Here is a 26,554-nt window from a genome sequence, read left to right as displayed (position 1 = left end):
TAGAGAAGTGGTTTCACCATGTTGGCCAGGCTGGTCTCGAACTCCTGACCTCAGTTGATCCTCCCACCTCAGCCTCCCAAAGTGCTGGGACTACGGGCGTGAGCCGCCGCGACCACCATGACCTCTATTTTAACATGAATGCTGCTCATTTGTGTTTAAGTCACAAAAGGGAGGGGGTAGAGCAGGGTGTGTCTGACCTCCCTTCCCGTCATGGCTGGGAACTCTGTGGTTAAGGTTCCTCTGGGGTCTCCTTGGCCAAGAGGGGGTCTGTTCAGTTGGTTGGGGGGCGCTGGGGATTTCATTTTTAGTTCTTATGTTTCACTGTAAGTAGACTGAGGGCTTAAATCATTTTTATTTATTAATGTTAAGGGGGACGTCCATTAAACCTGAAAGACTTGGGGACACTAACAAGGCTGATAGCCATTAGATAATTATTATTAATGACAGTCATTAGTGATACCAATTATGTACCAATCATTCCGGGCATGAGAGCTATAGGGATAAATAAGACATAACAGCCTCCTCCCTTGTGGAGCCTGCCTTCTGGGAAGGGGGAGTGTTGGTGTTCCACGAGGGTGTGACAATATCAAAAATCACTCTTAGGCCAGGCACAGTGGCTCACGCCTGTAATCCCTGCACTCTGGGAGGCAGAGGCGAGTGGATCACTTGAGGTCAGGAGTTTGAGACCAGCCTGACCAACACGGTGAAATCCCATCTCTACTAAAAATACAAAAAATTAGTCTGGCATGGTGGCGGGCGCCTGCAATCCCAGCTACTTAGGAGGCTGAGGCAGGACAATTGCTTGAACCCGGGAGGCGGAGATTGCAGTGAGCTGAGATTGCGGCCATTGCACTCCAGCCTGGGCGACAGAGTGAGACTCCTTCTCAAAAAATTCATCTTATTTTTTGTCTGTTGTTCTACTAAAAGGTTTGGCTTGCAGGAAATCTGCAATGCCTGGGACATTTCAGATTTGCAATTTAGGGAGGACCAGGGTGTACAGACCTCCAACCTTGGCACTCAGAGCCTAGTCTCCTCCCTGAATTTCCCTCTTTTTTTTGAAATTGCTTTGTCATCCAGGCTGGAGTGCAGTGGCACGATCATACCTCATCACAGCCTTGAGCTCCTGGACTCAAGCGATCCTCCTGCCCCGGCCTCCTGAGTAGCTGGGACTACAGATGTGTGCCACCACAACCAGCTAATTTTTTATTTTTGTAGTGACGGCTCTCTATGTTGTCCAGGCTGGTCTTGAACTCCTGGCCTTAAGCGATCCTCCCACCCCAGCTTCCCAAAGTGGTGGGATCACAGGCTTAAGCCACCACACCTGGCCTGTACTTCCCATTCGGCAGCACTGTCTCGATAGTATTGTAGCTCTGGTTGCTGTGTTCATGCGTACACTTACGTTTTCTTTCTCTGGAAAGTCAGGGATGCCAGAAGGGGACCTTATCTCTCTTGGTTACTGTTCTACTCCCCAGTCTGAAAGGGGAGCTGGCACTGGGAAGGCCCTGAGTCCATGTTTGTTGTCTGGGAATACCATTAAAGGTAACTGACCACTTTTGTTTGCATTGACTAGAAAGACAAGAAATAACAGCTTTAGCTGTATAATACTCTCCTCCAGACACTTGAAACAGCCCTACCAAATCATATTAATGATAATCACTTGTGGTAACCAGTCTCTGAGCTGGCCCCAGTGATTCATGCCTACCAGCCTTCATGCCTCTGTGCAGTCCCAGCCGCATAGATGAATGTGCAGGGGTGTTGCAGTGATGGTGTGCAACCTTTAAGCTAGATTATGAAGATGCTGTGGCTTCTGCTTGGTTGTTTGGATCCTTCCCTCTGGAGGATGCCAGCTTCCTCATCAAGAGGACATTGGAACAGCCTGTGGAGAGCCCCACCTGCTGAGGCACTCAGGCCTCATGGCCAAGAGCTCTGCCACATGAGAAAGTGGTCCTCTGGGAAGCACATCACCAGGCCGAAGCACCCTTTCAGATGACTACAGCCTCAAGAGAGGGCCCAATCTAGAACCGCCCAGCTACAGCACTCTCAAATTCCTGACCCTTGGGAACTGTAAGAGAGGACACTGGTCTTAAGCCACTAAGTTTTGCATTTGATATGCAGCAATAAATAACAACTACAGTGATACTGATGTTGTTCCTTAATAATACCAATTAGTGATGATTTCTTAGTCTTTTTTTTTTTTTTTTTTTTTTTTTAAGAAATGGGGTCTTGCTATGTCTCCTAGGCTGGAGGGGAGTGACGCAATCATAGCTCACTGCAGCCTCAAACTCCTGGGCTCAAGTGATCCTCCTGCCTCAACCTCCCAAGTAGCTGGGACTACAGGCACAGCCTACCACACCCTGCTAATTTTAAAATCTGTTGTAGAGACGAGGTCTCACTATGTTACCCAGGTTGGTCTTGAACTCCTAGGCCTTCCAAAGTGCTGGGATTACAGGTGTGAGCCACGAAGCCAGGCCCCACATTACCTTTTTTAAAAGATGCAATATAAAACCTTAGCAAACAGTGTGCTCGCTTTGCAAATGCAGCTTTAAGAGAAGCCCCTTACCTTCCAGCGCCTTCCAATTGCATCGTTGCCCCTCCTACTGTAATATACAGCTCCTACGCGGAAATTCTGGTGCTTTCACTGTAAGAAAAGCAGGCACAAGAAAGTGAGAGGGTTGAGGTCCTAGTTATTGCCACAGTCAAAGGGGGCAGCCAGAACAAACGCAGGGTTTCCGGGGAGTTAGCTGTAAGAAAAGCAGGCATAAGAAAGTGAGAGGGTTGAAGTCCTAGTTATTGCCACAGTCAAAGGGGGCAGCCAGAACAAACGCAGGGTTTCCGGGGAGTTAGCTGTGGAGCGCTGCAGAAAGGCTGCTGGGGTCTGGCTGGGAGGACAGATTTCCTTGGCGCGCTGTGCAGACTGCCCAGAGGATGGGGGCCGGGGCGGGGAATTATTTCAATAATAAAGGAAAGGAAGATTTTTATTTTATGTCAATAAAACAAAAAACTCGACCATAATTCGTTAATTTTATTGAAATGGCATGCAAATTACTTGATGAAACTTAGCAGAAAAGCGGCTCGGTGCAAACAACGGGCATTGTTTGGGAGCGCGTTTTCCGTTGGTCTCAAATCCACATACAATATTTCCTTAGTGCTTAATTATTTCCCCACTGCTCGCGTCTACAGGGCTGAGCCCTTTGTCTAGCTCGCTTTGCACGCGGCGGGCAGCAAGTGCGGCGCCCTCCCCCGCGCCCGGCACAGATGGGGCCCCGGGGCCTTTGTTTTAGGGGTGGAGCGACACGATCTGTAAAGCGGGCGCTGCAGGCCCGGTGCACGTGCTGCGGGCGCGGGGGTCCCCAGGCCTCCGTCCCCTTCCTTCCCGCGCCCCATTGTCTGCCGGCGTATGGGAAGCCGCTGCGCTCCCGCCGTGCGAGCGCTGTAATCTTTGAGGTTTCTGCAGATTTGTGGAGGAGCTTACTTGACAGCAATCTCTTGGCGCGCTCAGATCACTCTGCAAGCCTCTGGCACCCGCAGGGCCGCCGCTAAAGCAAGGGCCTCTGATCCCCCGGGCCTGCCCCGCGCAGCTCCCCCTGGCAGCTCCTCCAGCAAAGCACCGCAGCACCGAAAAATAAAATCCTACGGCGGGGATTTAGACCAGAGAGGAGAGAGGGTTTGGGGCCCGGAGCCTGCTTGAGCCTCGGGTAAGGGAGGGGCTTCCTTGGCTACTGGGTGTGCTGTGGGCCCACGCTGCACCCCTAAATTCCTGACCCAAAGGACCTGCCAAAGGTAATCCATCGCCCCAAAGTCACCCTATTCGGGTGGGATCTCTGCTTTCATAACAGAGAAGGATCCCAGCAAGGGGACTGAGGAACGAATGTGTGCAAAACACTGGTTTCATTCTGAAGTCAGAAGTGTGGTCCCCCAATGCAGCTGGAATTTTGCAGGGACGGCCCGGCTATAAGATGGGTAATGCATGTAGAGTAGGAGGGCAAACCCCAGAGACCCCACCCCACTGCAGGTGAAACGCAAAAGAACGCCTTGCAGATTCCAAGGCGCCTACTATTTCGGGTGCTCCAAACTATCAGGATGTTTTCCGTGCTGGAGGAGTCCCTGACATTTCCTCCTCTCTGATTTTCGCCATATTTACAACGCGTGTGTGTGTGTTTACCTTCCTGGGCTTCCCTGCCTTCCAAAGATGCTCTGCACCCACTGCAAATGCCCTCACCCTCAGGGCCCTCTGGGGTCTCCCCATCTCTGCCAGCCTTGTATTAAGGGAAGAACAGAGGCTGGAAGGCCAAGAGCCCTGGATTTCTGTTCTGATTATGTTACTGACAGTGTGACCAAGAGCAGGTCCCTTCCTCTCTCTATTTTCGGGGTAGCCTAAGATATCATCTGAGAACTGGAGGGGCTCTGTCTAATTGAAGACTGTGACTGGGGAACCTCGGTTCTTTGCAGGGCCCAGAACCTGCCCCTCCAACAGCAGTTCCAGACTCTGAGCCTGGGAGCGTGCATTACCAGGAGTATGGAGACACTGTGGCTACATGTGAAGGTGGGCTCTGATGATGCTAGAGGGCTGTGGGCAGATATTCTGGGACTTCTCATAGCCCTGAAATCCTTCCATTGTGGAAAAGTCAACTGGGCCGAAAGCTGGACCTGATGTCCAAGATTAGAGGATCACCCTTCCCCACTGGTGGGGTCTTCTTAGAGGGGAAGACCTTCACTGTTGGAGTCAGCAAGCCCGCTCCTGAATCCCAGCTCTGCCTCTAGCAGCTGGGGTGTCTGCAGCCTCTAATTTAACCAAGAAAATCTCCAAACCCCTGCTCTTCAAGGTGGAGTTACCACCTGAAATAGGATGTGACCTAGCCTGAATACGCCTAGAAGTTTCAGCTCCTCTGTTTTCATGATCACTAGTATTAGTGTTTCATGATCACTAGTATTTACCTTCTCAAAATATAGTTTATCAGCCGTGTGCAGTGGCTCACACCTGTAATCCCAGCACTTTGGGAGGCCAAGGTGGGTGGATCACTTGAGGGCAAATCGTTTGAGGTCAGGAGTTCAAGACCAGCCTGGCCAACATGGCGAAACCCTGTCCCTACTAAAAATACAAAAATTAGCCAGAAATTGCTTGAACTTGGGAGGCAGAGGTTGCAGTGAGCCAAGATTGCACCACTGCACTCCAGCCTGGGTGACAGAGTGAGACTTCATCTAAAAAAATAAAAAATAGAAAGTTAGCCTGGCATGGTGGTTCACACCTGTAGTCTCAGCTACTAGGGAGGCTGAGGCAAGAGAATTGCTTGAACCTGGGAGGCGGAGGTTGCAGTGAGCTGAGACTGCACCACTGCACTCCAGCCTGGGAGACAAAGTGAGACTCCATCTCAAAAAAATTAATACCAGGGTTATGGAGACCTCTCCAGCAATAATGAAAGAAATTTTGCAGATATATAGAGACAATCTAGGTGACAATCTTTTTAAAATTGCATGCACCACAGGCTGACAAACAAGCAAATACCAAGGGTGGCTTCATTTATGTACACTGGAGCGAAAGAGAACATTCTGCTATAGAACAAAACCTCAAACAGACCAAAGCTCCGATAGAAGAAAAGACAAACCACCCCCACCCCAAATTCAAAGCTGCCTTAAAGTACAACTAGTGGGAGAAAGAATTTCCATCCTCTGAGCAATTTGAAATAAAAACTTCAGAATCATAATAGTGACTCTACCATAATTTTCTGTAATAAAACATCTATTATAACAGATATGGCAATACAATAAAAGTCCTATTGTTCCAAAAACTGTATTATAACTGAAACAGGATAATTACAGAAATACTTGCGTGAGAATTGCATGTTCAACAGAACCATTGAAAAATCATTCTTCTCAGACTGAAAATAAGTCTTCCAGGCACAGAAGAACTCTTCAGTGAGATCTGAAATGCAAGACAAGGTGGATTTTTTTTTAAGTCTTTTATAGCAGCTTGACCTTCTTAAGTCTCGTCAGGGCCATCTGTAAACTTGTCCAAGGCCCCACCAGCCACCAGCTCTGAGTTCTACACTTTATTTGGAATACTAACATCTATGAGTAGATTTTTAAGTAGGGCATCTCTTTATATTCTTTCAATAGACAGATTTTAGGGTGAATCTCAGCTCTGTCGAGTTCATTTGTAAATTCTAACTTAGAATTTTTAGCTTTTTAGAACAGCTGACCTCTGGAACATTTTGTAGAAATCCCATCCTATGTGGAAGGCATTGCTGATATTACCACCCTCCCTGTTTTTTAGTTTACAAAGCACCTTTCAGTTTTTTTCCTCTTTGAATCCTCACAATAATCCCAGGTTGTTGAGAGCAGGGATTCTCATCCTGATTTTGTATTTGAGGAAATTGAGGATTATCTGTTTGGGAGCAGGGGCTGGGGGATTTGTCTGGAAGCTGTGTTTGCAGTGTAAGCATGCTGTTTTTACTTCGTTTGTCTTTTTTTTTTTTTTTTTTTGCTGTGGCTTTGGGGAAACTGATGAGAATTAGTGAGGAACCAGAGGGCCTGTAAGCCCTCTGTGACAAGTAGGGCTTGTCACCACTACTGACTTTTAATGTCCCATCTTGGGTAACTTGGTACTTGAAAGGTTGGGAACCTGGAGGAAATTCATCGAGTGATGATGGTGGCTGAGGGACTGAGGGAGGGAGCTGGGAGGAAATAATAATAATAATGACAATGATGATAACACACACTCAACATGACAGCAAATATGCAGAGTGGTGCTAAGTGGTGACTAAAGGGACATGATAACCATCTACAAATATTTGAAGGATGTAAACACCAAGGAAGAAGATGAATTAATTATTTAAAAGAACAGTGAAGCCTGGGAGGAGATCATTACCAGTCCCCAAGCCACCTTGTCCTTCCATAGCCCTTTCAGAGTGAAGCTCTCCCAAGACTGAAGGGAGGTGGCAGGATGGTTCCCTGCACACAACAGTCTTGACATAGGCACTGCCCGAGGCTGTTATTATTTTTTTGAGACAAGATCTCACTCTGTTGCCCAGGCCGAAGTGCAGCGGTACGATCAGAGCTCACTGCAGCCTCAAGTCTCCTGGGCTCAAGCGATCCTTCCACCTCAGCCTCCTGAGTAGCTGGGACTACAGACTCATGCCACCATGCCCGATTAATTTTTAAATTTTTTTGTAAAGATGAGGTATTGCTATGTTGCCCAGGCTGGTCTTGAACTACTGCTCTGAAGTAAGTCTCCCACCTTGACCTCCCAAACTGCTGGAATTACACTCGTGAGCCACCGCGCCTAACACGAGGCTGTAATTTTTATTTTTTTGAGACGAGATCTCGCTCTGTTGCCCAGGCTGGTGTGCGGAGTGCAGTGGCGCCATCTCAGCTCACTGCAACCTCTGCCTCCCAGATTCAAGCGATTCTCTCGCCTCAGCCTCCTGAGTAGCTGAGACTACAGGCGCACGACAGCACACCCAGCTAATTTTTGTACTTTTAGAAGAGACGGGGTTTCACCATGTTGGCCAGGATTGTCTCGATCTCTTGACCTCGTGATCTGCCTGCCTCGGCCTCCCAAAGTGCTGGGATTACTGGCGTGAGCCACCATGCTCGGCCCAAGGCTGTTATTTTTATTGTGCCATGGGTGGACATGTATGTACTATGCACATGCTCAGATTATAATAATCACAGCTGGCATCTGGTGAATACTTCATGTTAGGGTTTGCATGTTTCCTTTAAAACTCACGTTGAAATTCAATGGCCATTGTGGTGATATATATATATTAAATATTATATATAATTATAATATTATATATTATTATATATAGTATATAATTTATAATTATATATACTGGTATATAATATACAATATATAATTATATATAATATATTATGTAATATATAATATATAATATATTATATAATATATTATGTAATATATAATATATTATATATAATATATTATGTAATATATAATATATTATATATAATATATTATGTAATATATAATATATTATATATAATATATTATGTAATATATAATATATTATATATAATATATTATGTTATATATAATATATTATATATAATATATTATGTTATATATAATATATACTATATATTATATATCTTTGTCCAAACTTATATATTTTATATATTATATATAATATATATCACATATAATATATAATATATATAACGTGTGTTATATATATTATATATAATATACAATTTATATATATTTTATATATATATATTTTTGAGATGGAGTCTACTCTGTTACCCAAGCTGGGGTGCAATGGTGCTTTCTTGGCTTACTGCAACCTCCACCTCCCGAGTTCAAGAGACTCTCCTGCCTCAGCCTCCCGAGTAGGTGGGATTACAGGCATGTGCTTCCATGTCCGGCTAATTCTTTTATTTTTAATAGAGATGGGGTTTTGCCATGTTGGCCTGGCTGGTCTCAAACTCCTGACCTCAGGTGATCTGCTGGCCTTGGCCTCCCAAATTGCTAGGAGAACCTTTCAGCAGTGATGAGGTCATGAGGGCTTTGCCCTCATGAGTGGATTAATGCTGTGATCACAGGAGTGGGCTCTTGATAAAGGGATAAGGGTGGCCCTCTTCCCTCTCTCATGCTCCCTCTTTATGTGATAACTTCTGCCATCTTATCATGTAGCAAGAAGGCCCTCACCAGATGTGGCCCCTAGATCTTGGAATTTCCAGCCTCCAGAACTATAAGCCAAATAAATATCTTCTCTTTATAAATTACTCAGTCAGTGGCATTCTGTTATAGCAGTAGAAAACAGATTAAGACACCTGGTATTAAAGGTCGAATTGTATAAAGATGTGTTGAAGTCCTAACCCCATCACTGGGAATGTGACCTTATTTGGAAATAGGGTCTTCGCAGATGTAATCAAGTTAAAATGAAGTATTAGGGAGGGCTGTTAATCCAATATGACTATTAGGAGAGAGAAGTTTGGGCTGGGTGCAGTGGCTCACGCCTATAATCCCAACACTTTGGGAGGCTAAGGTGGGCGGATGACCTGAGGTCAGGAGTTCGAGACCAGCCTTACTAACATGGTGAAACCCTGTCTCTACTAAAAATACAAAAATTAACCAGGCATGGTGGTGCACACTTGTAATCCCAGCTACTCGGGTGACTAAGGCATGAGAATCGCTTGAACCCGGGAGGTGGGGGTTGCAGTGAGCTGAGATTACACCACTGTACTCCAGCCTAGGCAACAGAGGAGACTCCTGTCTCAAAACAACAACAAAAAGAAACAACAAAAGAAGCTACAGGGTTTTTGGGTGTGGCCCACATGGCGGATCATTCAGCCCTGGTCTAGGTGGGTGGCTTTAGCCTGAAGGAGCCATGGAAGTTTTAGGAGCTGGTGCACTCAGCTTTGGGAGAAAGTGAGGGCATAGACCGCTGGCCTTAGGGGCCCCGTCTGAGTTTTGACTCTGGCTGGCCGTGTGAACACCACCTAGCACCCTAGGGCATCGGTGGGCCCATCAGCAAGAGAATGTTTTGTCAAGGTGGGGATAGAACTGGATTTCCCACTACCTTGGGCCCATGAGGCTCATATTTGGGACTTTGGAGAAGCCGCTCATTTTCACATTCTGTAATGTAAACAAGAATAATCTAGATTCATATATATTACCTCCTTTTATGTTCAGAACAACCCTATAGGATAAGCACTACTCTTGTTGCCATTTCCCAGATGAGGAAACTGAGGCACGGAGACGTGGAAGAACTTTCCCTGGGTCACTGTAAGCAGCATAAAGCATCCCTGTGTGCTGGGCCAGTGCCATTTCCACGCCACCACCGAGACCCCACGGCACGCCTTGCTCACTGTGCAGGAGGCTCCAGTTGCCTTTAGGAGCATGAGGCACCATGTGCTCCATCTCTGGGGTTCAGAGTGTACAGTCATGTTATGCCTGCATTCGTATCAGAATGAGGCCCAGGAGGCTGATGGGTTGCAGATTTGCATGCAATGGCGCGATCTCGGCTCACTGCAACCTCCATCTCCCGGGTCCAAGCGATTCTCCTGCCTCAACCTCCCGAGTAGCTGGGACTACAGGCGTGCACCACCATGTCTGGCTCATTTTTCCATGTTTAGCGGAGATGGGGTTTCACCATGTTGCCCAGGCTGGTCTCAAAGTCCTGGCCTCAGGTGATCTGCCCGCCTTGGCCTCCCACAGTGCTGGGATTACAGGTGTGAGCCGCCGCGCTCGGCTGCATGAACTTCTTACATGCTTGCCTTCTCTGGAGGGCCTGGACTTTGAAGCTTCTTTCACTCCCAGCGTCTTTCCCTATGCAGGTCCTCTCCCCACTATCTCTGGGGGAGGAGTCTGCAGGCCAGTTCTGCAATGTGCCGCCAGAGGGAGCTGCCCGCAGAGAAAAGGGAGCGCCACACTCAGGCCCCAAGAAGGCAGCAAGCTGAGTTCCCCTGGCCTCGGTTCACTTTCCCTCTTGAAAGTCACCCAAACTCAAGCGAAACCTCCGATTCAGGAATAAATGGGGTTGTTTTATCCCAGCCAAGGCCTGGGAAAGCTTGGTATTAAGAGCTTTTGTTCCATTCTTTTAAGAATGGAAAAGGGTCCGTCCTCTGGGTGCCCATAGCACCCTGGAAAGCAAGCAGAGTGCTGGTCACAGGCGGAGGCTTTGAGCTACTGAGACCCCGGCTGGAGTCTGGGCCCTGAAACTTTCTAACCAGGGTGGCCTTGGGCAGAGCAGCCTGTGTTTAGAGCTTCCCATCTGTAATATAGCAATGACAACCATGCCTGCTTTGCAGGGTTCCTGTTAGGATTAATTCTCTATAGAGAGCCCCTCAGAAGTCACTTTTGGATTTGAGATGGTTCAAGGCCAGACCTTGCATGACAACAGTGGGGACAGCTTCCCACAGGCCTCAATACAGTAGTATTCCTGGGCAGTTCTGCAACCCCAGCCTCATGCCCTTTGCACCTTCCTAAGAGGCTGCCTTGCCTCAGCTTTGGCCCCCATCCAAGAGTCCTAAGAGTAAAGCCAGTTCTTTTCCTTTTTTTTTCTTTTTTTAAGAGACGGTCTCACTCTGTCACCCAGGCTGAAGTGCAGTGGTGCGATCATAGTTCACTGCAGCCTCGAACTCCTGGGCTCAAGCAATCCTCCTGCTTCAGCCTCCCAAAATGCTGTAGGTCACAGGTATGACTCACCCACCCGGCCTAATTTTTATTATTATTTGTAGAGATGGGATGTCACTGTGTTGCCCACGCTCCAACTGCTGGGCTCAAGCAATCCTCCCTCCTCAGCCTCACTGGCAGCTGGGATTACGGGTCCCACCCAGTCTGCTTCTCCTTTTGCAACCCCCACCCAGAGGCTCCAGAGCAGGCTCTGGAACAGCGGAAATCTGGCTCCGGCCCACACATTCACCAAATACGGACGCAGCACCCTTGACCTCCAGATGCCCCTGTGCTCTCTTCCGCGCCCAGACTGCGGGGAGGGGTCCTCCAGGCCAAAGGGAGGGAGGTCTCCGGGAGGTCCCCGCGGTCCTGGAGGCAGGTGCACGGGGCCCGGATGTGATCGTGCGTGCGCGTGGCAGAAGGGCAGGGCTGGGTCTGTGGGAGCGCGGCCTTGCGGTCCCCAGGACTCCTCTCCGGGAGCCTCGTCTCGGCGCGCCACCCGCAACCCAAGCCAGGGCCCTGGTGTCAGCGGCGGGGTGGGCCAGGACCGGGGAGGGGGTGCCCAGCAGCGACCCCCGGGTCCCCCTAAGGCCGGGCGCAGCTCGGAGCCAGGAGCTGGCCCAGCGCGTGGCTTCCCGGAAGGCCCGGCGCAGCCGGAAGGCGGGACAGAGGGCGGGGCCAGCGCCGGGGCCGCCACCAAGGTCTGCGCGACCCTCCGCGGGGCTGGGGCCGGGGCCGGGGAGCTGGGCTGGGAGCCTGGGGCCAGCCAGGCCCGGGCCGCAGCCGCCTCTGATCGCCGAGGGCGCCCCGCAGGCCTCCGCTCCCCACAGGTAAAGGTGCGCCCGGAGCCGGGGCGGGGCGCCTCCCAGGCCGCGCCCCGCGAGAGGAGGGGGCACCCCAAGAGCAGGCCTGGAAGCCCGGGAGCGCCTTGGGGAGGGGGTCCCCGCCCTGCCGGGAGCCCGGCCCTCCAGGTGCCGGGGTGGACACTGTTAGTGTAGTCATTGTCCCTATGGAGAAACTGAGGCACGGAGAGGCTGAAGTCACACAAGTAAGCAGCAGAGCTGGAACTAGAGTCCCGGGCCCTGGCTGGCTGTCACTCAGGAGTGGTGTAGGCACGGGTGTGGTGGGTGGGGGTGGGGTGCGGGTGGTGGACGTGGTGGGAGTGGGTGAGGTTGGGTGGGGGGTGAGTGGGGTGGGGGATGTGGGTTTGGCGGGGGTGGGGTGCGGAATGTGATGGGTAGGGGTGGGGTAGAGTGGGGGTGGCTGTGGGGCAGGGGCGGGGCGGGGCTGGGGTGGGGTGCTAGGTATTATAAATGTGAAGCGGATCCTGACAGGACACCTGTGGGGCAGCGGAGCTGGCTGAGCCATTTGGGAAGAAGATCTGGGCGCTAGTTTAGATTTGGTCAGGAAGGGTCGTTAATGATTTAGGCGGTGAGATTAGTTTTGGGGGTGACAGGTAGTTTGTTGAGCTTTTTTTTTTTTTTTTTTTTTTTTTTTTTTTTTTTTTTTAATGCAGTCTTGCTCTGTTGTCCAGGCTGGAATGCAATGGCGCGATCTTGGCTCACTGCAACCTCCACCTCCCTCGTTCAAGCAATTCCCCTGCCTCAGCCTCCCTAGTAGCTGGGATAACAGGCGACACCACCAAGCCTGGCTAATTTTTTTTTTTTAGTAGAGACGGAGTTTCGCCATATTGGCCAGGCTAGTCTCAAACTCCTGACCTTGCGATCCACCTGCCTCAGCCTTCTACAGTGCTGGGATTACAGACGTGAGCCGCCCCGACCAATTTTTGTATTTTTTAGTAGAGACGGGGTTTCACCATCTTGGAAGAGCACCTGTAGTTCCAGCTACTCGGGAGGCCGAGGCTGAAGAATTGCTTGAGGCCAGTTCCCGACCAGCCTAGGCAACATAGGGAGACTGCGTTTCTGGAAACAACAACAACAACAACAACAACAAAAGCAGGAAGGAAGGGGAGAGGGAAAGAAAGAGAGAAAGAAAGAGAAAGAGAAAAGGAAGGAAGGAAAGAAAAAAAAAGAAAGAGGGATACTTTGAGAAGCTTTGAAGTGATCTGTTTATTGATCAAGTAGATAGGTAAGGTGGATGCTGCCAGGAGAGGCTGGGGTAGAGAGGGCAGGGCCCTGCTGTATGCGGATGGGCAGGGGATGGCCCCTGCTCAGCCCTGGCCTCCATTGCTACACAGAATGGCAGGTCCAATGTGATCTGGTCTTCTGATTTTTCAGGAGAAATCAGGAATCTGAGGTGCATGCAAAATCTCCTGATTTTTAAATATTGGCAACTAATTTGTTTTAAAAAAACAACTATGAGCTAATCCAAAAATGTTTGCTGGTGGGATCCACCTACTGCCTTTGCGCTGGGGTATAGAGAGGTGGGAGGTCAATGTTGACAAGAGCCAGATCTAATTTTTTGTTAAAGAACAGGGTACTTGGAGGTCAGATAGCTCTCTTCAGAGCTATCTGAAGCCTTCCTCTCCCTTATCTCTTACAATCTGGTCCAAACTCAGAAAGCTAGGCTGCTCTCGGTGAGATGGGCTTGTCTCCATCGCTCTGCATCTCTCAGAGCAGCCCGGGCACCTGCGAGAAACTGGAGCTTCAAGTTGGCGTTTGCCTTCCCTGTGGCTGGCAGATGGGCTTCCTGTGATCAGGGCCTGGTGTGTGGACAAATCTGAGTGTGAAATAGGCGTGATACAGTGGAGGGTGGGGAGCCACACTCCCACCCCCTGAGGTCTGTCCCCATCCTCCCTCCTCACCCACTTCCCTGTCATTTACAGACAAAGGCAGCCTTGTGGTGGGAGAAGGAGCAGGGTGGGCTTCCCTCTCAATCTGGCGAGCCTGGAGAATTCAGGAAGCTGAGCTTTTTAGCAAGGGCTCAGGAGATGGAGTTACCTTTCTTCCCCAACAAGAGCCTGTTAATGCTCTAACTTCTGAAATGATTACTGCAAAGAAATTAAACCTTGGATCGAGTCAGCCACAACATCTCTACCCATGGTGCGGGGACTATTAAAACACAGTGACTTCCTCTGCCTGCCCTCACACACACAGTGATAGCTGCTGGCCCTCCCATTCTGCAGAACCTTGGGCTTGTGTCTCAGTGAAACCTGCCTCATTGTCTGAGATGTCACCGAAGTTCTTGGTCTCATGGCCAAGGAATCAAGGACGCAGACACTCCAGAGGGTAGGTTAGAGCAGAAGTTTAATAAGCGAAAGAAAGAAAGCTCTCTGGATCGGAGAGGGGTCCCAGAAAGATGGGTTGCCATTTTACAGTGAAATGCAAGGGTTTTTATAGAAAAGCTGGTGGGAGGGGTGCTTCATTTACATAAGGTACGAATTTCTGAGTCCTCGCCCCACCCTTTCTAGTGCACATGTGGGCTTCTTAGCCTGTGTTACTACTCCATGTTGCTTATTTCTTCCTATTGTGTATGTGTGAAAAAGGTTGGGGGGTAGGGGGTAGAACACTCCAAGGTAGACATGCCTGGTCCAGGGTAGCTCTTCTTATCAGTGCCATGCAAGCCTCTGTGTCTGAGTATTTCTTTTTTCTTTTTTTTTGAGATGGAGTCCCGCTCCTCTGCCGCCAGGCTGGAGTGCAGTGGTGTGATCTCAGCTCACTGCAACCTCCGCCTCCCGGGTTCAAGTGGTTCTCCTGCCTCAGCCTCCCAAGTAGCTGGGATTACAGGCGAGCACCACGACACCTGGCTAATTTTTGTATTTTTTTAGTAGAGATGGGTTTTCACCATGTTGGCCAGGATAGTCTCGATCTCTTGACCTCCTGATCTGCCCACCTCGGCCTCCCAAAGTGCTGGAATTACAAGCGTGAGCCACCGCGCCCGGCCGTGTCTTGAGTATTTCTAAGAAGGGAGAGGACTGTGCTTACTGGGGCCCACCATATGTCTGTATGTCACACAGGGGACCCCCTTTCTCTGTTAGAGCTTGCCTTCCTTATCTGTGTTTCCTGAAAGGGAAACAACCTCTTAGGCTGCTTTTTGTTAGAAGGGAATTCTGCCAAGGACCCTTGCCCTAACTATTTGCCTAATTGATTTCTCTCTCTCCTCTCCACTGATGCCGGCCTGGCTGGAGCAGGTAGAGTTGGAAGTAGCATTTTTGCAAGGACATCTCTTTAGCCTCTGTAGATTTTCACTTAAAGTCATTCGGAGCAGGTGGGAAGATAGGTTTTTTTTTTTTTGGTGGTAGCCAGTAGAGCTAAAGTGGTTATGTATCTGTTTCCTGCCTTCCTTCTTTCCGCTTCTACATGCATTTTCTTGCTGTGCAGAAACTGTTTTGATAGTGCAGACCCAAAACTGCAGAAAACCTGTTTTGGGAGTGGTGTCTGGGCACTGGCCTGGAAGCCAGCCTTGCAGACCAAGCATGGCAGGGCTCAGGGTCTTCACACCCTGGGAAAGGGAGGTTCCTTGCAGCCTCCAAAGGGGCCCTCCTGAGACCTGGGCAGTGCCTGTTTTTCCAATATAATTGACAGATGAAAAGCTGGATATAAACCAGAACTAAGCTCAAAGGTGATTAGATATTTTACACCAGGATTTTGAGCTTTTTGTAAGATTTTACTGTAAAATTATTTCCTTTGGTTACCTTAATATGTACTTGAAATATATCTCATTTTGTGCTGGACGTGGTGGCTCACGCCTGTAATCCCAGCACTTTGAGAGGCCAAGGCAGGCAGATCACCTGAGGCCAGAAGTTCAAGACCAGCCTGGCCAACATGGTGAAACCCCATCTCTACTAAAAATACAAAACTTAGCCAGGTGTGGTGGTGCATGTCTGTAGTCCCAGCTATTCGGGAGGTTGAGGCAGGAGAATCGCTTGAACGTGGGAGGCGGAGGCTGCAGTGAGCCAAGATCGCGCCACTACACTCCAGCCTAGGTGACGGAGCAGACTCTGTCTCAAAAAAAAAAAAAAACAAAAAACAAACCAAAAAAAAACCTCTCTGTATATCTCTATCTAGCTATCTATGTCATTTTGTTTGTGTGACAGCTTTTCAGGACCATGGTGACTGGATACATCAGGTTCTGCGCTCTTTGTCCCCATTTCTGGGTGGGTTCTGCCTGTTCAGTCCTGACACTGTTATAATGCCATTTTATTGTTTAGACATTTGTATGTAAACAAATCTTGACCACTGGACTAGTGGAAGGGGGTTCTCTTCTGGGGAAAAGGAGGAGGCATTCAACCTGTCAGCCAGCAAAGGAGCTGGGCAGGGCCTGGAAACCAGGAGACCAGGTTTTGGGAGACCCAGGGCACAGGGTAGCCAGAGCAGGGACCCACAGACCTGAGTGCTCCTCCAGTCCCTTATGTGAGCAGGGCTTACAAGGCCTGCTCTCCCACTGCCTCTCATACTCCATGGAGCCAAAAAGACATATCTAGGGGTGCTTGTTTGCAATTTCTGAATTTGAAGACTGAGTAACGAATGTCAGAGTCCTGCGTTATGCCCTTTTGGGGTCTTGCTGCCCAAAGTGAGATCAGAGGAGCACTTTGGGGGCTTGTTGGAAATGCAGAATCTTACCCTCTCATATTGGCTGTATCTGACAAGGTTTTCAGTGATTCCCGTGCACTTGTGGAGAATCACAGGTCTAATGTGTACCAACGGGGAAAAAGAAGGGAAATTTACAGGGGCAGGAGCGCAGGATGTTCTCCTGGGACTGCAGAGAAGTTCTGAGGACCTGACTCTGTGGTCCTCTCATGGATTCATGGGTTTGTTCTCTGGGCTCAAAATTATATCCCAGGATTGGGAGAGTAATTTTACAGTAGGGACTTCTGCTTCTGGATCATTGTTGGGTCAGAAAAGCATACATGTCTGGGTACGGTGGCCCACACCTGTAATCCCAGCACTCTGGGAGGCTGAGGCAGGAAGATTGCTTGAGCTCAGGAAGTCAAGACCAGGCTGGGCAACATTGCGAGACCCTGTCTCTATGAAAACAAAAAATTAGCTGAGTGTAGTGTTGCCTTTAGCAACACTTTAGTGGGCCTTTAGCCCCAGATACTCAGGAGACTGAGGTGGGAGGATCACTGTAGCCCAGGAGTTCAAGGCTGCAGTGAGCCATGATCGCACCACTGCACACCAGCTTGGGCAACAAGAGACACTGTCTCTTAAAAACAAACAAACAAACAACAACAAACAAAACAAAAAAACCTCACATAACATATAACCCAAAGATATTAAGGCCAAATGTAGTGGCTCATGCTTGTAATCCTAACACTTTGAGAGGCTAAGGTAGGAGGATCTCTTGAGCCCAGGAGTTCAAGACCAGCCTGGGCAACATAGTAGTCATCTCTACTAAAAATAAAAATAAAAATAAAATTAGCTGGGCGTGGTGATTGCACACCTGTAGTCCCATCTACTCAGGAGGCTGAGGTGGGAGGATCGCTTGAGCCCAGGAGGTCGAGGCTGCAGTGAGTTGTGATCGTGCCACTGCACTCCAGCCTGGGCAACAAAGCAAGACCGCATCTCAAAAAAAAAAAAAAAAAAGAAAAAAGATAATAAGCAATAGAATCTATCCATAACTTCCTCAGTCAAATTGCTGTAGTACCTGTTTCAATATTTCCACCTAGAATGAAATGGGAAGTGCTGGTGAGAAAGGGAAGTACTGCTGGAGCCTTGGGCTCAGCCAGAGCTCTGAGGAGACCCCCCACCTTGTGGGGGTCTTTGATTTTCTCAGCCTTTGGTCTCTCCAGAGCCCGCTGCTCCCTGCCCTGGCTCCAGCATGGCACACATTTTCCCTACCCCGGAGGATTGTGCTAAAAGTCGTTGTGCTAAAGGTCCACTCGCCCGTCCGTCTGTCTATCCATATGTATCGCAAAGCCTGGGAATGATTTCATGTATTTTTTCTCCAGTTGCTTTGTCTCCCTGCTTTATCTTGTCCTTGCTTCTAGTGTCCCATGGGTACAACTGTGTTGATTTTTAAGAACAGTTGTTTAAGGCAGCCCAGTGTGTGTATGAGTAACAGTGTTCGTTCAGAGCCATCCTGGGTCGGGAGCCTGCAGGCTTCCAGACTTATGCCAGGCACTTCCTGCTCATCCTGCTGGCACTGTCTGAGAATCCAGCCTGTAGGGACTGTCTCCGTCATAGAAGGGAGGTATCTGACCCTCTGCTCAGGGCCCACCGCAGGTCAGTGCCCGTGTGCTCACAGGATCCCGTCCCTTCCCTGGCTCTGGGTTGGCCTCGGTTCAGATGCCTCACGCTGGGACTTCCTGGTCTCTGCTGGGCTTTGTGTGCAGGGCATGCCCCGGGCCAGTGCAAAGGCCACTGATGCCAGAAGGGTCAGACCACCTCCCTCGTGATGAAGCAGCAGAACATGTGGCCGGGTTGCTCCTTAATCTGTCGTAAGTCAGAAGTTAATCAGAGGGCAAAGAAGACCTTTCATCCACTCAGCTGCTGCTATTTGCTTATTCACTAACTGCTGCCTGCCCTGTCTGTGGGAACTTAACACCGTCTGGATGCTGTCTGTCATACAGGCGCTTGGAGCTGCTGTGCTCTCCTGAAAAGGGGGACCCTTCCTTAAAACTCTAGGAACTAGAGTGGCATTGGGATGGAAATACTCTTACGCTCGTTAAAACTGTCCCTCTGAACTTCTCCCTCGAAGGCCCGCCACGATGACCATCATGGTGGAGGACATCATGAAGCTGCTGTGCTCCCTTTCTGGGGAGAGGAAGATGAAGGCGGCTGTCAAGCACTCTGGGAAGGGTGCCCTGGTCACAGGGGCCGTCGCCTTCGTTGGGGGTTTGGTGGGCGGCCCACCGGGACTCGCCGTTGGTAAGTGCAGGTGTCTCACAGAGATAGCCAGCCTCGGGGATGTCATAAAAGGGCCGTTGAAACACAGGGAGAAGGCCAGGCGCAGTGGCTCATGCCTGTAATCCCAGCACTTTGGGAGGCTGAGGCAGGCGGATCACCTGAGGTCAGGAGTTTGAGACTAGCCTGGCCAACATGGTGAAACCCCGTCTCTACTAAAAATACAAAAAATAGCTGGGCGTGGTGGCGGGTTGTCTGGGTGTCTGTAATCCCAGCTACTCGGGAGGCTGAGGCAGGAGAATCGCTTAAACCCGGGAGGCAAAGATTGCAGTGAGCCAAGATCGTGCCATTGCACTCCAGCCTGGGTGACAGAACAAGACTCTATCTCAAAAAAAAGGAAAAAGAAAAAAGAAAAGAAACACAGGGAGAAATGAACTTGTACAAGTGGTGCCATGCGTCTCGTGGGAGGAGTTGGTGGAGTTAAGGTTGCCTCTGCGAAATGATCTTTGCAGATATAATTTGTCCCATTGGAAATGCAAGCTTCTATGTGAATGTCTTAGAAGTGTGGGGCACTCTTGTAAATGGCATCTGTGTCATTTGGGCCTAGAGGCATCTTTCCCCCAGTGCTGGGATCCCAGAATAAGTATCAGAGCAACAGGCCTCTGAAGATACCAGGGTGTCCTGGATCCCATGGTGGCCTCCCTCACCCTGATCATGACTGCCAGGTCCCTGCAGAAAGGAAACCAGGGAGGAGGCTGGGAGGGGCCATGCGCCTTCTCAGCACATGTGGTGTGGCCATTTCATGTGAGCCAGCTCACTCTGAGAGATCTCCCTTGTTCTGAAAGAGACCACCAAAAGAACTGCCTTTCACCCCTAGAGGGCCTGCCCACCTCCTTTACCACCTGCTTTTTTTCTTTCCTTTTTGAGACAGAGTCTTGCTCTGTCGCCCAGACTGGAGTGCAGTGGCATGATCTCGGCTCACCGCAACCTCTGCCTCGTGGGTTCGAGTGATTCTCCTGCCTCAGCCTCCTGAGTAGCTGGGACTACAGGTGTGTGCCACCACACCGGCTAATTTTTGTATTTTTAGTAGAGACAGGGTTTTGTCCTTTTGGCCAGGCTGGTCTCAAACTCCTGGCCACAAGTGATCCACCTGCCTGGGCCTCCCAAAGTGCTAGGATTACAGGCATGAGCCACCGTGCCTGGCCATTTACCACCTGCTTCTATTTGAGAATCAATTTCAGGCAATGAATGAAAGTTTGGCTAATTTTTCCACTGTTCCTTGGAGCTAGGATGAAGTTACTTTATTTGGCTTGGGGAAGGAAGAATTCCTGTGTCCTGAGCCTCAGAAGGTCTACCTGGCCTGGGGCTGTGGCCGAAACCATAGATGGAGTCAGAGAGCTGAACGTTCTTCAGACCTGAGCTAGGCAGGGGCCAGGCGAGGCCTCCCTCTAGGTGGCTGCAGGGACCTGCCGCAGTTTAACAGGGATTCTTATGATGGCTTCATTTGTCGTATCGGGCGTGGCAGATACTTGCCACATGCCTGCTCTGTGCTGGCCAGCCTGAGCTGGGGACATGGGGCCTGGAGAGCTTACCGTCTGGTGGAGATCCTTTCTGTGTAGCATGCAGTCTCCATGCTCACAGGTGAGAGAGAGAAGCGCTTTTCTGCTGAGGTTGGCTTCCGTTCCCCAGCTCGCTGGCCGGGTTCCTGCCCTGTTCTTCCCTTCTGCAGTGGGATTGACATTCAAGGACATTTCGTTAAGCTGAGGCTCACACTGAGGAGAAAAATAAATGTGTGGGTGGCCCCAGACCTTCCCTTTCCGTATTTTCCTTTCCAAACTCCATGAATTAGTGAGGCCTGACTTCAGCATCTTGCCATCCGGGAAGGAACCGGAGATGGGGGAGACAAGGCTGTTTCCTTCTTCCTCGATGACACTCTGCATCTGTGCCCCCACCTCCATCTCAGTGCTCAGGGGAAGGCTTTGGGGATCATTTTATCATATAGCTGCGCCCAGATGCTATTTTGGGAGCACATATTTTATTCAGATTGAGTAAAAGCTGGTGGAGAACAGGATGTCCACTAAGAGAGCCCGGGGGGTTCACTACTTCCAGTCCCTGGGCATGGGCGGGAGCATCATTTTACCCTGAAAACAAAGGAATTTTCTCCTCTCCGAAGAGCCAGTAATTTGCTGGTCGATATTCCTGGCGACTTTTTGCATTAAGTGCTGCTCTAAATCAAATATTGATGTTCTCATAAAGGTTTAGTGCACATGAGTGCAACTCTTGTCGACTCGGAGCATTTCACTGGTGTCATGGGGAGAAGTTCAGTAAAACTTGTAAATTAGCTGGTTTTCCCTCCCCAGAATGTGCCTTTCTTTTGCAGAGGAGGTGAACCCTGTCTGCGTGTGGCATTCAGCTTCTGGGGTATGGGGCTGGCCCCTGCTCAGTACCCGGGGTAGTGTCTGCTCTAGGGGCCTCAGTGCTTGACTTCCAGAGGAAGCAAGCACTGGTTTTGCTGCCTGTTGTCTAAGTCCAGCCTGCCAGTGGGTTCTCTCTGGCCTGGGTTGCATTTTTGAAAGAAACTTTTCATTTCACAATAATATTAGGTTTACAGAGAAGTTGCGAAGATAGTACAAAGGATTCCTGTATATCCTCCATCCAGTTTCAGTTCTCCTAGCGTTCACATGTATTACTGTGTGCTTGTCAAAACTAAAATGGGCTGGGTGCAGTGGCCCATGCCTCTGTAGTCTCAGCACTTTGGGAAGCTTGAGACTGAAAGATTGCTTGAGCCCAGCAGTTCGAGACCAGACTGGGCAACATAATGAGACCCTGTCTCTACGAAAAAAAAAAAAAATTAGCCAGGCGTGGTGGTTCATGCCTGTAATCCCAGCTACTTGGGAGGCCAAGGTGGGAGGACTGCTTGAGCCTAGGAGTTTGAGGCTGCAGTGAGGTATGATCACACCACTGCACTCCAAACTGGGCAACAGAGTGAGATTCTAAGGAAAACAAAACAAAACAAAAAAAACCTAAGAAAGCAACACCAAGGAATATGTTACTATTAACCATTCTCCAGACTTGATTTGGGTTTCACCAGTTTCTGCATTAATGGCCTTTTTTTTTTTTTTTGGTTTCAGGATCCAGTCTAAGACACCACATTGCATTGAATCGCCTGCTTTCTTAGTCTCCTCTGGCCTTTAACACTTTCTCAGACTTTCCTTGTTCACAACCTTGATAGTTTTGAGGAGTACTGGGCAGGTATTTCGTAGAACATCTCTCACTTTGAATTTGCCAGATGTGTTTAGGATGGTACTGGACTTAGGAGTCTTTGGGAGGCATGCCTGGGAGGTGACGTGCCCCTTTCCCTTGTCTTGCATTAATTCTGGGGGTATGTGATATTCACATGACGTCAGTGATGTTGACCTTGAACACTTGGTTAAGGGCGTGTTTGCTGGGTGTTTCCACTGCAAAGTTTCTGTTTCCCTTTCCATACTCTGTCTGTTGAAAGTGAGTCACTAAGTCTAGTGGGCTTCATCTTTAAATATCTGATTGGTGATATTTAAAAATCGTGAGACGTTTTAAAGCTACAAATCTGGTATTTTGTGTGGTAGCAATGAACTGGCGTGAAGTAGCCACTGCCACTCAATAGGAACCAAGCTGTCCAGCTCTTCTGTGTCCTGGGCCTCAGAAGGTCCATGCAATTCAAGGCTTGGTTGGCCCAGACTATAGATTGGGATGAAGTCAGAGCCTGCCATCCATCCAACCTCAGCAGGGGAGAGGCCGGGTAAGGCCCAACCGCCCCTTCACTGTTCTTAGTTCCTCCCTGGCTCTTGGAGGCACTTGACTTTGGACCTCTTCCCTAGGGCACCTTCCCTTCCTCTGCACCGTATTCTGCACGTGGCCTCTTCAGGTAGAACTTTCAGTGGATACAAGGTCTTTAAGTCCCAGAATAGCATGACATAGCCTTGGCAATGAGTTTACATTTAAAAAATAATGTTTCTGCCCTTTTAGGGTGGCAGAAGGAGAAATAGTAAACTACCTTAGATTTGATATTTATTTTTAGTTTTTTGAGATGGAGTCTCACTCTCTTGCCCGGGCTGGAGTGCAGTGGCACAATCTCGGCTCACTGCAACTTCTGCCTCCCGGGTTCAAGTGATTCTCCTGCCTCAGCCAGTAGCTGGGATTACAGGCACCCGCCACTATGCCTGGCTAATTTTTTGTATTTTTAGTAGAGATGGAGTTTCACCATGTTGGCCAGGCTAGTCTCCAACTCCTGACCTCGTGATTCGCCCACCTCGGCCTCTCAAAGTGCTGGGATTACAGGCGTGAGCCACCGCGCCTGGCCAGTTTGTTATTTATCGATTGTACAACTTGGAGGGGTTCTATGAAAAGCACTGCTTCAAGAGGAAAGAGCCTCCTTATCTGTCCCCAGGTCCTTTAACCACATGGGTTCACTGAAGATTTTGTAAGTTCAGGGGCAAGGAGCATATCAGCTGCCTGGTGGAGGAAATTCAGTCTCACCACTGAGATGGTTTCTTTTTTGGAGACAGAGTCTTGCTCTGCCACCCAGGCTGGAGTGTAGTGGTGTGATCTCAGCTCACTGCAACCTCCACCTCCCGGATTCAAGTGATTCTCCTGCCTCAGATTCCAAGTATCTGGGATTACAGGCATGTGCCCCCAAGCCCAGCTAATTTTTGTATTTTTAGTAGAGATGGTGTTTCACCATGTTGGCCAGGCTGGTGTCGAACTCCTGACCTCAGGTGATCCACCTGCCTTGGCCTCCCAAAGTGCTGATATTACAGGCGTGAGCCACCGCACCCAGCCTAAGATGGTTTCTCTTGAAAATGCATTTGTGGCTGGTTGCGGTGGCTCATGCCTATAATCCCAGCACTTTGCGGGGCCGAGGTAGGCAGATCACCTGAGGTCAGGAGTTCAAGACCAGCCTGGCCAACATGGTGAAACCCTGTTTCTACAAAAATACAAAAATTAGCCAGGTGTGGTGGCGTGCGCCTGTAATCCCAGCTACTTGGGAGGCTGAGGTGGGAGAATTGCTTGAACCTGGGAGGCAGAGGTTGCAGCGAGCCGAGATCATGCCATTGCACTCCAGCCTGGGCAACAGAGCGAGACTCCATCTCAAAAAAAAAAAGAAAAGAAAAAAAGAAAATGCATTTGTTTCTCAGCATTCTCCTTTGTGATTAGAGAGGGATTTTTACAGTAAGCCCAGACGCCTCCGTCAGCTCGTGAAGAAGATCTTAGTGGGCCCAGCACTGAGGTAGGAGATGGGGCAGGCAGGCTTCATTTCGCATCCTTAAATGCGAAGCCCAGGGAATACATGTTGGGTGTCAATTATCTGAGCCAAATGGACAGAAGACCGCATAAACCTTTGCCCTCCACACGGGCTGGCGGAGCAGGCGTGGCACCGGCTGAGCCCGCTGCGGCCTGCTCATGAATGTGCCTGCTCATGGTGATGGTGGTGTGCACTCAGTGGGAACTTAAGTAAGGCCATTGCTTATGAATAAAACCCACTAATTGAATGATTCCATGTTTTCTAGGGGGGGCTGTCGGGGGGCTGTTAGGTGCCTGGATGACAAGTGGACAGTTTAAGCCGGTTCCTCAGATCCTAATGGAGCTGCCCCCTACCGAGCAACAGAGGCTCTTTAACGAAGCCGCAGCCATCATCAGGCACCTGGAGTGGACGGACGCTGTGCAGCTGACCGCCCTGGTCATGGGCAGCGAGGCCCTGCAGCAGCAGCTGCTGGCCATGCTGGTGAACTACGTCACCAAGGAGCTGCGGGCCGAGATCCAGTATGATGACTAGGCCATGCCTTCAGGGAGGTGGGGGGGCCCCTTTAGATGACTCTGTGATTCTGAAGAGGTGGCTTGGGAGTTGGGAGAAGCCCAGTGGATGCCCCTGGGGAATCTCCACATCATCAATGTATTACTAGTAACGTCTTGCTGGAGAGGCCACCGCTGTGCAGTGTCATGTTCCAGAAATTACTGATGAAGCAGTATGTGTTGGTGGCATGTGCACTGGTGTGCCATGACAGCCCTCTGACTGGCCCCCCAGCGAAGAGTAAAGGCCTGCCTGCCGCAGGCTTCAGAGGCATCTGCTGAGTCCTCTCACCCGCGTGGGTCTGGGGAAGTGATCACGCTCACCTGACGGTCTGACCACACTTCATCCTCTCCCCGGGGACTTCTCATCTTGGGAGATGATTCCTCTTCCGAGCACCTGCTGCAGGACTGGATCCCACCCCCTGCAGGCCCTGGGGTCTCAGGGCCTTGGAGCAGCCCATGCTGGAATCATGTTTACCTCGTAGTGCAGCCCTCCCCTACCCAAGGACTGCCGAATGGCCCCATGGAGGGGACGGGCGGCCTGCTGAGTGAAGCCTCAAATACCGAGTGGACTTGACCCCGGCCCCGACTAGGCTGCACACCTAGACTCGCCCTGCCAGGGCCTCGCTCTTCCCATCTGAAAAGTCATGGTAGTTCTTGAGGTTTACTTCTCAAATGAGATATTTTTAGTAAAAAGTACAGGCATATCTCGGAGATATTGTGGGTTCAGTTCCAGACCACCTCGGTAAAGCCAACATCACAATAAAGCAAGGAAGCACATTGTTTTAGTTTCCCAGTGCATCTAAAAGTCATATTTACCGCATATTGCAGTCCATTAAATGTGCAATAGCATTATGTCTAAAAAATGTAGAAACCTTAATTTAAAAATATTTATTGTTCAAAATGCTGACACAGAAACACAAAGTGAGCACATGCTATTGGAAAATGGTGCCAAATAGACTTGCCTGACGCCAGGCTGCTACAAACCTTCAATTTAAAAAAAAACACAGTATCCACAAAGCATAGTAGAATGAGGTATGCCTGTATTGCTCTTTCTGAAGTGGTGTGATATAAACCATCTCTAAGAAATGTTTCTACCCTAAAGATTTCCCCAGTACAGTCAGCTCTCTGTAACTGTGGGCTCCACATTTAGATCCAACCAGCCTTGGATAGAAAATATTTGAAAAAAAAAATTGCATCTGTACTGAACATGTACAGACCTTTTTTTCTTGCCATTATTCCCTAAACAATATGGTGTAGCATATTTACATAGCATTTATAGTGTATTTGGTATTATAGGAAATCTAGGGGTGATTTAAATTATACAGGAAGGTGTGCGTAGGTTATATGCAAACGCTGCGCCATTGCCCATCAGGGACTTGAGCATCCTCAGATGTTGGTGTCTGAGGGTTGAGGTTGCAGTCCTGGAACCCATCCCCCATGGATACTGAGGCATAGTTGTACTGTGTGTTTTCACTTCACTTTCAGAACTACAACTTGAATGTGATCGATTACAATAAATGTTTTTCTAAAAAGCCATTTTCCCACATATTATGTGTAAAATATCTCTAACATTCAAAGTCTTACAAATGAAACAAGAGGGAAGGTACCAGATTTGTGGCTTTAAAGAATGCAAGAGTAGGTCAGGCGAGGTGGCTCATGCTAATCCCAGCACTTTTGGAGGCCAAAGTGGGAGGATCGCTTGAGGCCAAGAGTTTGAAACTCGCCTGGGCAATATAGTGAGACCTCCATCTCTACAAAAAGTGTTATTCCTTGGTCCCCAGGTCCTGGGGCAGGGCAGGGACTTGGGGCTCTCCTCTCAGCCCGTGGAGGCTCGGAGAGAGGC

The 26,554-nt window shown here is 49.4% G+C and overlaps 1 protein-coding gene across 4 annotated transcripts; it reads left to right on the top strand.

Annotated features, from left to right (window-relative positions):
• The first annotated feature begins 11,817 nt into the window (after positions 1–11,817).
• C20H19orf12 (chromosome 20 C19orf12 homolog) lies at positions 11,818–26,243 on the top strand. 4 transcript variants are annotated; one of them, XM_002829007.5, is made up of 3 exons: positions 11,818–11,967; positions 18,737–18,906; positions 24,429–26,243. In XM_002829007.5, the coding sequence occupies exons 2-3, from the start codon at positions 18,747–18,749 to the stop codon at positions 24,692–24,694; spliced, it is 426 nt and encodes a 141-aa protein (XP_002829053.1). In that variant the 5' UTR covers positions 11,818–11,967; positions 18,737–18,746; the 3' UTR covers positions 24,695–26,243. The 4 variants fall into 4 exon arrangements, with proteins under 4 accessions (XP_002829053.1, XP_009251382.1, XP_009251378.1 ...); XM_009253103.4 differs by lacking the exon at positions 11,818–11,967 and adding an exon at positions 11,976–12,185; XM_009253107.4 differs by lacking the exon at positions 18,737–18,906 and having other exon boundaries at positions 11,821–11,967.
• The last annotated feature ends 311 nt before the right edge of the window (positions 26,244–26,554 follow it).

This window comes from Pongo abelii, chromosome 20, assembly GCF_028885655.2.
Source record: "Pongo abelii isolate AG06213 chromosome 20, NHGRI_mPonAbe1-v2.0_pri, whole genome shotgun sequence".
Taxonomy (NCBI): Eukaryota; Metazoa; Chordata; class Mammalia; order Primates; family Hominidae; genus Pongo; species Pongo abelii.
The sequence above is the reverse complement of the archived record's forward strand: the minus strand, read 5'-3'. Positions and strand labels throughout refer to the sequence as shown.